This window comes from Oncorhynchus nerka, linkage group LG3 (genome assembly GCF_034236695.1).
Source record: "Oncorhynchus nerka isolate Pitt River linkage group LG3, Oner_Uvic_2.0, whole genome shotgun sequence".
Classification (NCBI taxonomy): domain Eukaryota; kingdom Metazoa; phylum Chordata; class Actinopteri; order Salmoniformes; family Salmonidae; genus Oncorhynchus; species Oncorhynchus nerka.
Window position 1 is genome coordinate 48,292,531 of NC_088398.1, and position 18,017 is coordinate 48,310,547.

Genomic DNA, 18,017 nt, shown 5'->3' on the forward strand with positions numbered 1-18,017 from the left:
GGCCCATCTTCTCCTCTCCCCTCTTCTCCGAGCAGGGTCCATCTTCAGCTCTCCCCTCTTCTCAGAGCAGAGAAGGCAGGCCTGTCGCCCTAATGACTGAACACAGATTGAGCATGTAGCCTACACATGCTGCTCCAAAGCCAGTACTGGTCTTTCAGACAAGCAAGCCTCAAAACTTTGTTCAGTTGCAAATTGTCTCTCTCAACATTCACTTGTAAATGTACAAACTCACCAAAATGACATTGGGTAGCTCCTATCTATGTCTAAATTCATGAGCTGGATTGCCTATATTTGCAATTTGTTTATTTTCATTTGAGCTCCCTAGCATATTTAGCTAGCAGCCTCCATTGAAATTCGCTGTTACTTATGCTCATTTTGTTAGCAGATAATAGAAACATAATGTTTATTGTGTGTTTTATTTGGCACCCCCTTGTGTACTAAGCCAGTAATACTGTATATGCCGGTATGAGAGAAGGACGATGTGACGATACGAAAGTCTGAATATCGCCCAACCCTAATTCTAATGTTACCCAAGGCCTTCATAAACACAACCAAGTGATTATTTTTGCATTAGCATAAATTAAATATATTAATTATACTGTGAGAATATAATTAGCTTGAAGGGGGGTCCGTCAAGGCCCAGCGGTTCTACTGTGAAACAGGTTAACATTCACAAGGCAGCAGGGCCACAGGGATTACCAGGACGTGTACTCAGAGCATGCGCTGACCAGCTGGCAAGTGACTTCACTGACATTTTTAAACTCTCCCTGACCCAGTCTGTAATACCTACATGTTTCAAGCAGACCACCATAGTCCCTGTGCCCAAGAATGCCAAGGTAACCTGTCTAAATGACTATCGCCCCGTAGCACTCACATCTATAGCCATCAAATGCTTTGAAAGGCTGGCCATGGCTCACATCAACACCATCATCCCAGACACACTGGATCCACATACCGCCCCAACAGCTCCACAGATGATGCAATCTCTATTGTACTCCACACTGCCCTTTCCCATTTGGACAAAAGGAACACCAACAGTATAGTGATTTAGAAAGTATTCATACTCCTTGTCTTACAGTGGCTTGCGAATGTATTCACCCCCATTGGTATTTTTCCTATGTTGCTGCATTACAACCTATAATTGAAATTGATTTTTATTTGGATTTCATGTAATGGACATACACAAAATTGTCCAAATTGGTCATGTGAAAAAAATTACTTGTTTAAAAAATAAATACACATTTTTTTACGGAAAATTGGTGCGTGCATATGTATTCACCCCCTTTACTATGAACCCCCTAAATAAGATCTGGTGCAACCAATTACCTTCAGAAGTCACATAATTAGTTCAATAAAGTCCACCTGTGTGCAATCAAAGTGTCACATGATCTGTCACATGATCTCAGTATATATACACCTGTTCTGAAAGGCCCCAGAGTCTGCAACACCACTAAGCAAGGGGCACCACCAAAGCAAGCGGCACCATGAAGACAAAGGAGCTATCCAAACAGGTCAGGGAAAAAGTTGTGGAGAAGTACAGATCAGGGTTGGGTTATAAAAGAATATCCGAAACTTTGAACATCTCACGGAGCACCATTAAATCAATTTTTAAAAGATTTGAAAGAATATGGCACCACAACATGCCTGCCAAGAGAGGGCCGCCCACCAAAACCCACAGACCAGGCAAGGAGGGCATTAATCAGAGAGGCAACAAAGAGACCAAAGATAACCCTGAAGGAGCTGCAAAGCTCCACAGCGGAGATTGGAGTATATCAAATCAAATCAAATTTATTTATATAGCCCTTCGTATCAGCTGATATCTCAAAGTGCTGTACAGAAACCTAGCCTAAAACCCCAAACAGCAAGCAATGCAGGTGTAGAAGCACGGTGGCTAGGAAAAACTCCATAGAAAGGCCAAAACCTAGGAAGAAACCTAGAGAGGAACCAGGCTATGTGGGGTGGCCAGTCCTCTTCTGGCTGTGCCGGGTGGAGATTATAACAGAACATGGCCAAGATGTTCAAATGTTCATAAATGACCAGCATGGTCCAATAATAATAAGTATAAGTCCATAGGTATATGTCCATAGGACCACTTTAAGCCGTTAACTCCACAGAGTTGGGCTTTACGGAAGAGTGGTCAGAAAAAAGCCATTGCTTAAAGAAAAGAATAAGCCAACACGTTTGGTGTTTGCCAAAAGGCATGTGGGAGATGAGATGAGATCAGATGAGAGTGGGAGATCAGATGAGAATAAAATGTCGCTTTTTGGCCATTAAGGAAAATGCTATGTCTGGTGCAAACTCAACGCCTCTCATCACCCCGAGGTCATCATCCCCACAGTGAAGCATGGTGGTGGCAGCATCATGCTGTCGGGGTGTTTTTCATCGGCAGGGACTGGGAAACTGGTCAGAATTGAAGGAATGTTGAATGGCGATAAATACAGGGAAATTCGTGAGGAAAACCTATTTCAGTCTTCCAGAGATTTGAGACTGGGATGGAGGTTTACCTTCCAGCAGGACAATGAGCCTAAGCAGACTGCTAAAGCAACACTCAAGTGGTTTAAGGGGAAACATTTAAATGTCTTGGAATGGCCTAGTCAAAGCCCAGACTTCAATCCAATTGAGAATCTGTGGTATGACTTAATACACCAGCGGAATCCATCCAACTTGAAGGAGCTGGAGCAGTTTTGCCTTGAAGAATGGGCAAAATTCCCAATGGCTAGATGTTCCAAGCTTATAAAGACATACCCCAAGAGACATGCAGCTATAATTCCTGCAAAAGGTGGTTCTACAAAGTATTGCCTTTGGGGGGTGAATAGTTATGCACTCTCAAGTGTTCTGTTTTTTTGTCTTATTTCTTATTTGTTTCACAATAAAACATATTTTTCATCTACAAAGTGGTAGGCATGTTGTGTAAATCAAATGATACAAACCCCCCAAAAATCTATTTTAATTCCAGGTTGTATGGCAACAAAATAGGAAAAATGCCATGAGGGGTGAATTATTTCACAAGCCATTGTATTCCACATTTTCTTGTGTTATTGCCTGAATTCAAAATGGATTAAATAGTTTTTTTCCCCTCACCCATCTACACTGCCGTTCCAAGCAAAAAGGCAGTAACTGCTAATTTGGTCGAAAATGAATGTCATTTTTGCTACCTTAAATACATGCTTAATCTTGTGGACAAGTATCCTGCCTCTATTGTATTTTGGAGAAAATGGGGGTCATGTTAGCTGTAACTGCATAAAGTTACTGTGAAACAAAGGTAAATAAAAGCAATTTTTCCACACTATGTGCAAGCCTTTTTTGCTTGTTAGGGTATGTTTTTAGACATTGTGAAGGAAGCCTGTACAGAATAAAAACATTCCAAAATATGTTGTAACACACAATACTCAATAATGACAAAGTGAAAACATGTTTTGGAAATGTTATCATATGAATTGAAATGGAATACAGAAATATCTCATTTACATAAGTATTCACACCCCTGAGTCAATACTTTGTAGATGCACCTTTGGCAACAATTACAGATGTCTTTGTACGTACACAGTCTTTCTGTGTAAGTCTCTAAGAGCTTTCCACACCTGGATTGTGCAACATTTGCCCATTATTATTTTTAAAATTCTTCAAGCTCAGTCAAATTGGTTGTTGACCTTTTCTAGACAACCTCTTTCAGTTGTTGCCATACCTTTGTAAGGAGATTTATGTCAAAACTGTAAATTGGCCACTTAGGAACATTCACTGTCTTTTTGGTAGCAACTACAGTGTATATTTGGCATTGTGTTTTAGGTTATTGTACTGCTGAAAGGTGAATTCATCTCCCAGTGTCTGTTGGAAAGCAGACTGAAGTAGGGTTTTCAATAGGATTTTGACTGTGCTTAGCTCCATTCCATGTATTTTTTATTCTGACAAACTCCACCATCCTTAAGAATTACAAGCATACCCATAACATGATGCAGCCACCACTATGCTTGAAAATATGGAGAGTGGTACTCAGTAATGTGTTGTATTAGATTTGACACAAACATAACACGTCGCGGACCAGGATGTCTTGCTCCCACGGCCCGCTACCAAAACCTGCGGACTCTCCTTCACTGCAGCCGACGTGAGTAAAACATTTAATCGTGTTAAGCCTCGCAAGGCTGCAGGCCCAGACGGCATCCCCAGCCACATCCTCAGAGCATGCGCAGACCAGCTGGCTGGTGTGTTTACGGACATATTCAATCAATCCCTATACCAGTCTGCTGTTCCCACATGCTTCAAGAGGGCCACCATTGTTCCTGTTCCCAAGAAAGCTAAGGTAACTGAGCTAAACGACTACCGCCCCGCCCTGTAGCACTCACTTCCGTCATCATGAAGTGCTTTGAGAGACTAGTCAAGGACCATATCACCTCCACCCTACCTGACACCCTAGACCCACTCCAATTTGCTTATCGCCCAAATAGGTCCACAGACGACGCAATCGCAACCACACTGCACACTGCCTTAACCCATCTGGACAAGAGGAATACCTATGTGAGAATGCTGTTCATCGACTACAGCTCAGCATTTAACACCATAGTACCCTCCAAACTCGTCATCATGCTCGAGACCCTGGGTCTCGACCCCGCCCTGTGCAACTGGGTACTGGACTTCCTGACGGGCTGCCCCCCAGGTGGTGAGGGTAGGTAACAACATCTCCACCCCGCTGATCCTCAACACTGAGGCCCCACAAGGGTGCGTTCTGAGCCCTCTCCTGTACTCCCTGTTCACCCACGACTGCATGGCCATGCATGCCTCCAACTCAATCATCAAGTTTGCAGACGACACTACAGTGGTAGGCTTGATTACCAACAACGACGAGACGGCCTACAGGGAGGAGGTGAGGGCCCTCGGACTATGGTTTCAGGAAAATAACCTGTCGGGCTGTATCACCGCCTGATACGGCAACTGCTCTGCCCACAATCGTAAGGCTCTCCAGAGGGTAGTGAGGTCTGCACAACGCATCACCGGGAGAAAACTACCTGCCCTCCAGGACACCTACACCACCCGATGTCACAGGAAGGTCATAAAGATCATCAAGGACAACAACCACCCGAGCCACTGCCTGTTCAACTCGCTATCATCCAGAAGGCGAGGTCAGTACAGGTGCATCAAAGCAGGGACCGAGAGACTGAAAAACAGCTTCTATCTCAAGGCCATCAGACTGTAAAATAGCCACCACTAACATTGAGTGGCTGCTGCCAACACACTGACTCAACTCCAGCCACTTTAATAATGGAAATTGATGTAAAAAAATATATCACTAGCCACTTTAAACAATGCTACTTAATATAATGTTTACATACCCTACATTACTCATCTCATATGTACATGTATATACTGTACTCTATCATCTACTGCATCTTTATGTAATACATGTATCACTAGCCACTTTAAATTATGCCACTTTGTTTACATACCCTACATTACTCATCTCATGTGTATATACTGTACTCGATACCATCGACTGCATCTTGCCTATGCCGTTCTGTACCATCACTCATTCATATATCTTTATGTACATATACTTTATCCCTTTACACTTGTGTGTATAAGGTAGTAGTTTTGGAATTGTTAGATTAGATTACTCGTTGGTTATGACTGCATTGTCGGAACTAGAAGCACAAGCATTTCGCTACACTCGCATTAACATCTGCTAACCATGTGTATGTGACAAATATAATTTGATTTGATTGATTTGATTTGTATTCAGTACAAAAAGTACAGGCTTTATTCTGTACAGGCTTCCTTCTTTTCACTATGTCAATTAGATTAGTATTGTGGAGTAACTACAATCTCGATGATCCATCCTCAGTTTCCTCCTATCACAGCCGTTAAACTCTGCAACTGTTTTAAAGTCACTATTGGCTTCATGGTGAAATCTCTGATTTTCCAGTTTCCTTCCTCTCCGGCAACTGAGTTAGGAAGGATGCCTGTATCTTTGTAGTAACTTGGTGTATTGATACACCATTCAAATTGTAATGAATAACTTCACCATGCTCAAAGGGATATTCAATGTCTGCTTTTAGCCATTGGAAACCTCTCTGTTCTTTGTGACTGTATATGTGTTTGAAATTCACTGGCCAACTTACAGATAATTGTATATGTGGATACAGAGATGAGGTAGTCATTCAAAAATCATGTCAAACACTATTATTGCACACTGAGTGAGTTCGTGCAAATATTATGTGACTTGTTAAGCAAATATCTACTCCTGAACTTATTCATGCTTGCCTTAACAAAGGGGTTGAATACTGATTGATTCAAGACTTTTCAGCTTTTCACTTTTAATTAATTTGTAAAAATATCTTAAAACATAATTCCACTTTGACATTATGGGGTATTTTGAATAGGACAGTGACCAAAAATCTGAATGTAATCAATTTTGAATTCAGGCTGTAACACAACAAAATGTCTAGAGGAGTGAATACTTTCAGAAAGAACCTAAGGAAAGACCCAAAGGGAGTGCCAGATATAGGGGAGGTAATAAGTGAGGTAATGGAGTCCAGGTGTGTCTGATGATGACTTGCAGGTGCACGTAATTATGGATACCAGGACCGGTAGATAGTATGCCGGCATCGCCAAACGCCGGAGGGGAGGAGTGGGAGTAGAGGTAACACTGCTACCGCATGGCAAGTCTGGAACCAACAGGACCTTGAACAGCTTCTCCCCCCAAGCAATGACCGCTAAATAGTTAGTTAAATTGTTAGCCAAATAGCTACCCGAACTATCTGCATTAAACCTTTTTCACTAACCTTTTTGACTCATCACATACCCTGATGCTACAGTTTGCTATTTGTCACTTTATTCCTAGTTATACAGTACGTATAGTTGAAGTCGGAAGATTACATAACCCTTAGCCAAATACACTTAAACTCAGATTTTCACAATTCCTGATATTTAATCCTAGTAGAATTTCCCTGTCTTAGGTCAGATAGGATCACCACTTTATTTTAAGAATGTGAAATGTCAGAATAATAGTAGAGTGATTTATTTCAGCTTTGATTCCTTTCATCACATTCCCAGTGGTTCAGACGTTTACATACACTCAATTAGTATTTGGTAGCATTGCCTTCAAATTGTTTAACTTGGGTCAAACATTTCGGGTACCCTTCCACAAGCTTTCCACAAAAAGGTGGGTGAATTTTGGCACATTCCTCCTGACAGAGCTGGTGTAACTGAGTCAGGTTTATAGGCCTCCTTGGCTTTGTGATGGCCACTGAAATACGTGGACGTATTTGTCCTTAAGCCATTTTGGCACAACTTTGGAAGTATGCTTGGGGTCATTGTCCATTTGGAAGACCCATTTGTGACCAAGCTTTAACTTCCTGACTGATGTCTTGAGATTAGCTTCAATATATGCAGATAATTGTTCTTCCTCATGAAGCCATCCATTTTGTGAAGTGCACCAGTCCCTCCTGCAGCAAAACACCCCCACAACATGATTCTGCCACCCCCATGCTTCACGGTTGGGATGGTGTTCTTCGGCTTGCAAGCCTCCCCCTTCTTCCTCCAAACACAACGAAAGTCATTATGGCCAAACAGTTCTATTTTTTGTTTCATCAGACCAGAGGACATTTCTCCAAAAAGTACGATCTTTGTCCCCATGTGCAGTTGCAATAGTCTGGCTATTTTATGGCGGTTTTGGAGCAGTGGCTTCTTCCTTGCTGAGCGGCCTTTCAAGGTATGTCGATATAGGACTCGTTTTACTGTGGATATAGATACTTTGTACCTGTTTCCTCCAGCATCTCCACATGGTCCTTTGCTGTTGTTCTGGGATTGATTTGCACTTTTCACACCAAAGTACGCTCATTTCTAGGAGACAGAATGCATCTCCTTCCTGAGCGGAATGATGGCTGCATGGTCCCATGGTGTTTATAGTTGCGTACTATTGGTTGTACAGATGAATGCGGTACCTTCAGGCATTTTGAAATTGCTCCCAAGGATGAACCAGACTTGTGGAGGTCTTTTTTCTGAGGACTTGGCTGATTTCTTTTGATTTTCCCATGATGTCAAGCAGAGGCACTGAGTTTGAAGGTAGGCCTTGAAATACAGTCACAGGTTCACCTCCAATTGACTCAAATTATGTCAGAAGCTTCTAAAGTCATGACATAATTTTCTGGAATCTTCCAAGCTGTTGGAAGAAAGTCAACTTAGTGTATGTAAACTTCTGACCCACTGGAATTGTGATACATTGATTATAACTGAAATAATCTGTCTGTAAACAATTGCTGGAAAAATGACTTGTGTCATGCATAAAGTAGATGTCCTAACTGACTTGCCAAACTATAGTTTGTTAACAAGACATTTGTGGAGTGGTTGAAAACCGTGTTTTAATGACTCCAACCTAAGTGTATGTAAACTTCCGACTTCAACTGAACTTATCTACCTCAATTACCTAGGACATATGCACATCGACTCGGTCCTGTTACCCCTTGTATATAGCAAAGTTAGCGTTACTCATTGTGTATTTATAAATACTTATATTGTTATTACTTTTATTGTTATGTTGGGCTCCTGAGTGGCATAGCAGTCTAAGGCACTGCATCTCAGTGCAAGAGGTGTCACTTACATCCGGCCATGATTGGGAGTCCCATAGGGCGGTGTACAATTGGCCCGGGTTTAGCCGGGGTAGGCAGTCATTGTAAATAAGAATTTGTTCTTAACTGACTTGCCTAGTTAAATAAAAAATATATTTAACTTTTCTATTATTTCTCTATTTTCTTTCTATCTGCATTGTGGGAAAGGGCCCTGACAAAGATCCATTTGACGAAAATGAGGCCAAATCAGGAAGTGCAGTTGTCCTTTAAGAATGATCTTTCCCAGCTCAACTGCTCACAATGTGAATCCTTAACAGTCTGAGTCCAGCTAGTAAATGGAGCTCAGGTGCAGTGGTAATTGGAAGGGGAGTAGAATACCAACATCCAGACTGCTTCCCTGACTCCTTTTAAGGTTCAAAGGACTCCTCCATACTTACCCAGAGTGCCGTTTGTCCTGTTACCCATGATCTCTAATCTCTGACCTCTAACCCCTGACCTATGTGAGCAAGGTTGAGGTGCAGGGCCAGCAACTTACGTAGGTTGAGGTAGAGAGCCAGCATGCCTTAGTGTGACAAACTCACTCAGGTTGAGGTAGAGGGCCAGCTTGCCCCGGTGTGACAAACTCACCCAGGTTGAGGTAGAGGGCCAGCCTGCCCCGGTGTGACAAACTCACCCAGGTTGAGGTAGAGAGCCAGCTTGCCCCGGTGTGACAAACTCACCCATGTTGAGGTAGAGGGCCAGCCTGCCCCGGTGTGACAAACTCACCCATGTTGAGGTAGAGGGCCAGCCTGCCCCGGTGTGACAAACTCACCCAGGTTGAGGTAGAGGGCCAGCCTGCCCCGGTGTGACAAACTCACCCATGTTGAGGTACAGGGCCAGCCTGCCCCGGTGTGACAAACTCACCCATGTTGAGGTAGAGGGCCAGCTTGCCCCGGTGTGACAAACTCACCCAGGTTGAGGTAGAGGGCCAGCCTGCCCAGGTGTGACAAACTCACCCAAGTTGAGATAGAGGTCCAGCCTGCCCAGGTGTGACAAACTCACCCAAGTTGAGATAGAGGGCCAGCCTGCCCAGGTGTGACAAACTCACCCAAGTTGAGATAGAGGGCCAGCCTGCCCAGGTGTGACAAACTCACCCAGGTTGAGGTAGAGGGCCAGCCTGCCCCGGTGCAGCTCCAGAGTGATGTAGTCACCCCTCTGACCCTCTCCGTGGAGCAGCACCCCCTCAGCCTGGCGGCTCTTGAATCGCAGTGAGATCACATCTTTCACCGTGCTCATGGACTTCTGGTTAAACCGGTAGAGCAGGGAGCTTCTGCCATCAAAGTCTGCCACGTACGATTCTAGATGAGGATTGAAAGAAGATCAAAGAATCATTGCTTTTTAGAAAATGGCCTCAGTTATGGCACTGTGTCACGTCTGAGCTGTGAGTTTTCTGTTGCCAGTACTTTTGAGAGGAATTGAAGTGGCAAGTTACATTTCTTTTTACAGAATTGACTTTTCACCACAAATTCTGATTGGAAGTATATGTCAAACTTTTTCTATTTATTCTGAGGTACTTTTATCACAACTCTCTAGCTCTGTCTAATACATTATCTAACACTGCGCCTCTGCTCCATGCTCAGTTCATGTGGATGGGCCTGAACTGAAGATATACTGTAGTGAGCTTCAGCAGCAGGAGAAATGTTGAATTCCTGTTTTTAAAGCCTGAATACATTATATTTTCTGATGGGATTCAGTTTCTGTAGGCAAAGCTGTCTGAATAAATAATGCAATCTCTAACATGCACCTGCTATTCCAACACAGAACTGAGGGGGGGTGATGTGCCTAGAGAAACAAGGGAATCAGCAATGAGTAGGAGAAAACTTGACGTGTTTGGGCAAGCTGTTCAACTAACATTTACATTACATTGTATCAAAGACATGACTTTGCTATCGTGTATTTAAAGAATGTTTAACACGTTCGTAAACACACAAACACAATTCTAGAATCGCCCTACCTCTTAGAATTGTTTACTCAATCGAACAAGTAAAAATAATAACAAAATCTATGTTTATTGGTCACGTATACAGATTTGCAGATGTTATCTCAGGTGCAGCAAAATGCTTGTGTTTCAAGTTCCAAAAGTGCAGTAATACCTAGCAATAAAAAACAAGACACACATAATCCAAAAAGTAAAGAATAAAGAAATTAGTCCAGAATATAAATATATATATACACTATCAGTCAAAAATTTGGACACACCTACTCATTCCAGGGTTTTACTGTTTTACTATTTTCTACATTGTAGAATAATAGTGAAGATATCAAAACTATGAAATAACACATGCTGGTTAAGTGTGCCTTAAATTCTAAATAAATCACAGACAATGTCATCAGCAAAGCTCCCCCACACCATCACACCTCCTCCTCCATGCTTCACGGTGGGTACCACACATGTGAAAATCATCCGTTCACCAACTCTCTCTTCACCAACAAACACACGGCGGTAGGAACCAAAAATCTCAAATTTGGACTCATCAGACCAAAGGACAGATTTTCATCGGGCTAACATCCATTGCTTGTGTTTCTTGGCCCAAGCTAAATTTCTTCTTCTTATTGGTGTCCTTTAGTAGTGGTTTCTTTACAGAAATTTGACTATGAAGGCCTTATTCACGCAGTCTCATCTGAACAGCTGTTGTTGAGATGTGTCCGTTACCTGAACTCTGTCAAGCGTTTATTTGGGCTGCAATTTCTGAGGCTGGTAACTCTAATGAACTTATCCTCTGCAGCAGAGGTAACACTGGGTCTTCCTTTCCTGTGGCAGTCCTCATGATAGCCAGTTTCATTATAGCACCAATGATGGACTGTCGTTTCTCTTTGCTTATTTGAGCTGTTCTTGCCATAATATTTTAGTCTTTTACCAAATAGGGCTATCTTCTGTATACCACCCCTACCTTGTCACAACACAACTGATTGGCTCAAACGCATTAAGAAAGAAATAAATTCCACAAATTAACTTCTAACAAGGCACACCTGTTAATTGAAATGCATTGCATGAAGCTGGTTGAGAGAATGCCAAGAGTGTGTAAAGCTGTCATCAAGGCAAAGGGTGGCTACTTTGAAGAATCTCAAATATTAAATATATTTTGATTTGTTTATCAATTTTTTGGTTAATACATGATTCCATATGTGTAATTTCAAAGTTTTGAAGTCTTCACTATTATTCTAAAATGTAGAAAATAGTAATAATAAATAAAAACCCTGGAATGAGTAGTTATGTCCAAACCTTTGACTGGTACAGTATATATTTATTCATTGCATTGTGAAAGTATTCAGACCCCTAACCTTTTTCCACATTTTGTCATGTTTCAGCCTCATACTAGAATGGATAAAAAAATCCTCAATCTACACACAATACCCCATAGCAATAAAAATCAATACCTTATTTACGTAAGTATTCAGACCCTTTGCTATGAGACTCAAAATTTAACTCAGGTGCATCATGTTTCCATTGATCATTCTTGAGATGTTTCTAAAACTTGATTGGAGTCCACCTGTGGTAAATTCAATTCAATTGGTCATTTAGAAAGGCACACACCTGTAGACATAAGGTCAGAGCAAATGCCAAGCCATGAAGTGGAAGGAATTGTCCCGTAGAGCTCCGATACAGGATTGTGTCGAGGCACAGATCTTCTTCTTTTTGTTTTTACAGCAGTGGCTTTCTGCCTCAGGGCCTGGACAGCTTGATATCATTGATGGAATTCCCAAGTTTATCAAGCCATTTTGCAGGAGAATGTAAGGCTATCTGTCCGCTAATTGAAGCTCAACAGAAGTTGGGTGATAAAACAGGACAACAACCCAAAACACATAAGTAAATCAACGATAGAATGGCTTCAACAGAAGAAAATATGCCTTCTGGAGTGGCCCAGCCCTGACCTGATCCCGATTGAGACTCAACTGATCCGCAACTACAGAAAACATTTGGTTGAGGTTATTGCTGCCAAAGGAGGGTCAACCCGTTATTAAATCCAAGGGTTGACAAAAAATGTCCACCCTGCACTGTCAATGTCTACACGGTGTGTTCAATAAAGACATGAAAACGTATAATTGTTTGTGTTATTAGTTTAAGCAGACTGTGTGTCTAATGTTGTGACTTAGATGAAGATCAGATACAATTTTATGACCAATGTAGGCAGAAGTCCAGGCAATTCCAAAGGGTTCACAAACTTTTTCTTGCCACTGTATTGTTGATACCTACTTGGCGCATTGATTTGAATCACACTGTTGCTCTCTCATTTAGCTATTTGCGCCTTACGTGGTTGTTGTGGATGGCTGCTCACAAATCTAAATGTGTATTTGAATATATATCATTGAATCGTATTATTATATGTAGTAGTGTAAAGGTTTTCCTCCTCTTCCTCTGAAGATGTGTAGCAAGGATCGGACCAAGATGCGGCGTTGCTAAGTGTCCATGGTTGTTTATTTAAAAACATAAACTGAACACTCAATGACCACAAAACAATAAACGTGAACAAAACCGAAACAGTACCGTGTGGCGAACAAACACAGCCACGGAAACAATCACCCACAAAAATAACAGTGAAACCCAGGCTACCTAAGTATGATTCTCAATCAGAGAATTGACTAACGACACCTGCCTCTGATTGAGAACCATACTAGGCCGAACACAGAAAACAACCTAGAAACACAAAACATAGAATGCCCACCCAACTCACGTCCTGACCAACTAAAACAAACAAATAACACAAGAACTAGGGTCAGAACGTGACAAGTAGAAAGCAATGGGTTAGAAGAAGTCTACATAACCAACCCATTAAGTAAAATGTAACATCCATATATGGCCAGCTATGTAAACTTTAAAAATGATTTATCCTGCAATAGATGTCATAAAATTGGTAACATACATTTTCGTCTTTTTCTAATGCCTCGTAACTGAATGTAATAAGATTACATTGCTGAGTTTATGTAATCCAAAAGTTACATTACTGAATACAATTTTGGACAGGTAACTAGTAACTGTAACAGATTTCATTTAGAAAGTAACCTACCCAACCTTGTCAATTACAATAAGGCATTATGGCAATTATGGGGAATATTCAGAACAAAAGTAAGAATTGTTCACGTGATTAGCTGTGAAAATAAGTTAAATCATTTTATCCTTCATTGATCTGAAGTCTGAGGGTCTAGTGAATGAAAACCAAAATGAGATGGAGAGACATGGGCGTGACTCAGTCTCCAGGCAAAGGACAGCCCTTCAGTTGACATTAACAAGATTTGCAATAAGTGTGTGAACATTAAGAAATTAAATCTGCATTCTAATGTTGAAATATTTCTTCTGTTGGTGTAATTAAAGTAGACATGTTATGTTTGAATCATGCTAATTTGGGCAGTACCGACCACAGTTAAGCAAATGACAGCTAACTTCAACATTTTTCATTGATTGTGCCCAGATCCTATGCATGTCTGTAAATCATTTTAGAGGATGTATAAAAGTCAGACCTTCCTTTCAGCAAGATTTCCATAATGATTATGATGAGCCGAATACAGATTCCAAGGGCTTACCTATAAGTGCAACTTTGTCATCTATGACATGTTCAATGGTACTGCGCGGCTCCAAGATTTTTCACTTCCCCTCTGTATTTGCTCGTTGTTAGAGCACTCCGGAGTTTCATTTGAACATTGAGGTGCATGTCACGCAGCATTTATTAGCAGAGCACACATTCATCCAACATTAATACAGGGATCATGCTGTGGAACAGTTCGGCATTATGAAAGTGCTCACTCAGGGTTAATTGTAACTGTCTTTCACAAAGCAGTAATTCACTGGCTGATCCAGTTAATGCTGCTTCAGAATGTGTGTGAGAGGCGTCCCAGTTACTCCCCTTTATTTATTTAGCATTACCCAGGCAGAGACTGGCTCTCAACTGGCACGCCTGGCTGGCTGTCACTGTCTGCCTCTATTAACTGGTGAGGACTGTGTTCCGTCAGTATTTGCTTTGATCTTGTATGAAGGAAGGCATGCCAGAAGGAAATGTCTCTTCAGTTAGCACATACTGTATATCTTATTAAATAGTGGGCAACAATGTAAAGGATGGTTACAATGACATTACTGGCTAGCATAATGCTATTTTCTCATGGATTCCACCGTCAACATGGGGATACAATCAGCCACATGATAGATGACAAGCCCCAATGACAAGTGTTAAGAGTCTGGACAGGTCTGAACATGCTCTTGTTAGAGCAATGTCCAATGCAGTCCAGGAGTCCCACAGAGTGAATACCAAATGGGTTGGAATCACAGACGCCAGAACATTATGAAATTAGCTCAATGTGTATGGAGTTATTATGATATTAGCTGAACACGTTTGTTTTCTGTAAGGTTGGTGGTCTGGTCACTCACTGTAGGCACAGCCGTACACCTCCACTCTGAGTCCCACCCAGCCACTGGGGTTCCAGTCCAGCGGGACGAAGCGCAGGAAGCGGCTTCTGATAGAGTGGGACAACTTGTGGTGGACGACGCCGTCAGCGTTCACGTTCCCCACAAACCTCTGGAGACACAGAGAGGAAGGAGAACAGGCAGAAGGGTTACATAAGATGCATTACGTGTCTTTCATCGTTCATGCAGCGTCACTACAGTAACCTTAAGCGCACCCAGAGAGGTGGAAAAGTCAAATGCAAATTTAATGAAGATACTCATCATATTTATCCTCTTAAACACATCATCGACTCTACTGTGTAAGCCATGACTGAACATTCATCCATTCTCAAAGGAAATATTGAGGGCAACACAAATGGACAAACTCTCTTTGTTCTCCATCCATTATACAGATGGTAGTTCTCAACTGTACAATACATGTTTTGTTCCATATTTTGTTAACAAGTCCCAGTACATATCAACACCTTCCAAGTACGTGTCATAGTGTCTTTAGACACATAGGCCTACACCCACGCGCACACAGTATACAAAATATCATGGTCACTAGATACGGACTAAGGACACCCATACAGTGAAATCATAATCATGCAGATTCTGTCCTGCATTTTGCGTTGTTGTACTGTGGCTTCTGTGGACACTGTTTTACTTAATGAAAACACTTTGATACCACAATATGAATAACAACATGGCAAAAGCTATTTACAATTCAATTTGCATGAAGTCATTAGTGTTCTGTTTGAATTAGAATGGCCTGGAAACATATACTATACCCTGCATGGTGCAATTTCATCATTGTTTTCCTTTTTCTGTTTTCCAAGTGTCAGCTTTCATAATATTGGATTCCCCCCCCCCCCCCTTTCATCAGGATTTACATAGCAGGATATGTTTATTAATATATATTTTTTTCAAGGCACCGCCCCCCAAATGTTTTCCCCCCTAATGACTATAATATACAAATGCCATTTAATTTCTTGATATTAAAATCTCTCCTATATGTCCAGGATATCTTAGCATTTCATAATCATCTCATCAATAGCATACAAGAAAATGCCTTACCTAGAACGTAGACAATAATTCAATAGAATGTATCTATCAGCGTTATCTAGTGTCGTTTGGGTCAATGACACTCTTCATTAAATCCTTAAATCAACAGTATATAGGCATGCAATACTGATCAGTAAATCTCTCTTTGTAACATTTCTGTCTCTTGAACATTAAGTAAGCGAATCAGCACTGAAATGACTTATAATGATTAAATCATACTGTCAAGCCCAAAGGTTTGTGTTGAACTGAGTAAGACCCAGAGGCAGTATCTGCATGTCTCCCTGTTGGCTGCAAGAATCATGGTTAAACTCTATTCAGTTAGAGAAAGTGAGTTGAGTGAGTAGTGAGTGAGTACACATACGTACAGGCCCTCGAAGGTAAAACAAATCGTCATGAGTGTCATCTCTTTCTTTCAAATGAGTCATATACAGCAGACCTAAGACACATTTTTTGTTTCCGAAATGGATGAGTGCATGGTGTGTGTGACCCTGGAAACACATGTACAACAAGTGATTCAGCAAGGACAGTGACTTTAAGCTTTGCAGCTTGCTTTACAAAAGTCCCAGCAGTCATCTTGCGTCATATCAGGAACATCAGTCTCCCGCAAGAGTGATCTATTTTAAAGCACAATGGAAACTAAACCCTGTCCCAGAACAACCCTTGTTATTCCAGATCTGAAAAAATGGCGACAACACATCCGCCCAATTACCGTGCAGATGTGAACCAGAGTATTTGGCTAGAACCCTGAGGGGACAGAATACCTCCCATTGGACCACAGGGCTTTAGGTTTGTCACTGTCCACATAAACAGCTACTAACCCCACAGTGACTTCATTATTTCTATTCCTGTATCGACTCTTGAACCAACGGCCTCCCTCCCATTCATTAGGACTCTTTACTCTTCCTCTACTGTGATGAGGTCCCTAATGTCATGCACGTCAGCTGAATGCACACTAGCTCTAGGGTAAAATATTCACTCCCCTGCTATACGAAAATGTAGGATAAGAAAATTCTAAAGACAATATATTGTAACAACATAGGCAAATGGCATGTCTCCTCGTGTCATGTAGACATTTGAAAGGATATGAAAGCTCTCTGAGGATAGTTCCTACTATTTTGAGGCATTGTTCACTCGATGCAAAACAAACATACAAACAGCACATTAAACAAAGGAAGATGTATTGAGTTGTAGAAAAGAATGCCCCAGTGTTTCTTTTAGCTACAGTACAAGCTTTTTAACATATCTTCCTTCCCCTTGCAGAAAGATGCTTTATATGGTCCCTTGAGCCGGGCGGACTTAGCTATGTGTCAAACACAAAGAGCACCTGAGTGCCATGGTTACCGGGCTTACAGGGGAGGCAAAGGCAGCCAAGTTCTCCCAAGGGGTTACGCCAAGCGCTTTCTTCATTCCACTGTCTCTGATGCTCTGCTACACTTGCACATAGGCAAACATCAGAGACAATCTATTATTTACTCTGTTCAATGAGGAAGAAAACACAGAATAGCACCTGGGACAGAAACTTTTGAGAAAAGATGAGTTCATTATTCATCACGGTACGTCTACATGTTGCAGCGCTTCTGTCTGAGGCATCAGAAACTGAAGATAAAAACATACTTGTAAATACTGATATATGATTAGTCATTCTCTGATATGGGAATAAATATGAGTTAATAATCACAGATTCTGTGATCAGATGAGATGTTGGTATACTTTGTTTAAGTAAGTCAATATTTATTTATTTGAAAGGATGCTGTCTCCCATATTGATACCTACGGAATCAAGCTCTTGCTGTCCTCAGAACCGTCATTGAAACAATATTGACTCACAACAACAATGGAGACAGAAAACACATTGATGCATTAACCAAACATGTACTACTGCTACTCAAGAAAAGCATATTTCTTAGGATCTAAGGAAAAACCGACGAAGCTCCTTAAAAGATACCCAGTGAAAGCAATTACAATTTCCTGACCACATCATTT

General features: G+C 41.4%; 1 protein-coding gene across 1 annotated transcript in view; it reads right to left on the reverse strand.

Moving 5' to 3' along the window:
- Window positions 1-18,017, reverse strand: part of LOC115109819 (contactin-associated protein-like 5) — a 110,710-nt gene that overhangs the window by 59,116 nt on the left and 33,577 nt on the right. Inside the window, exons 4-5 of the mRNA XM_029635082.2 lie at window positions 14,956-15,103; window positions 9,692-9,895 (exon numbers count right to left, since the gene is read on the reverse strand). Coding sequence (XP_029490942.1) covers window positions 9,692-9,895; window positions 14,956-15,103 — 352 coding nt within the window. The remainder of the gene's footprint in view (window positions 1-9,691; window positions 9,896-14,955; window positions 15,104-18,017) is intronic.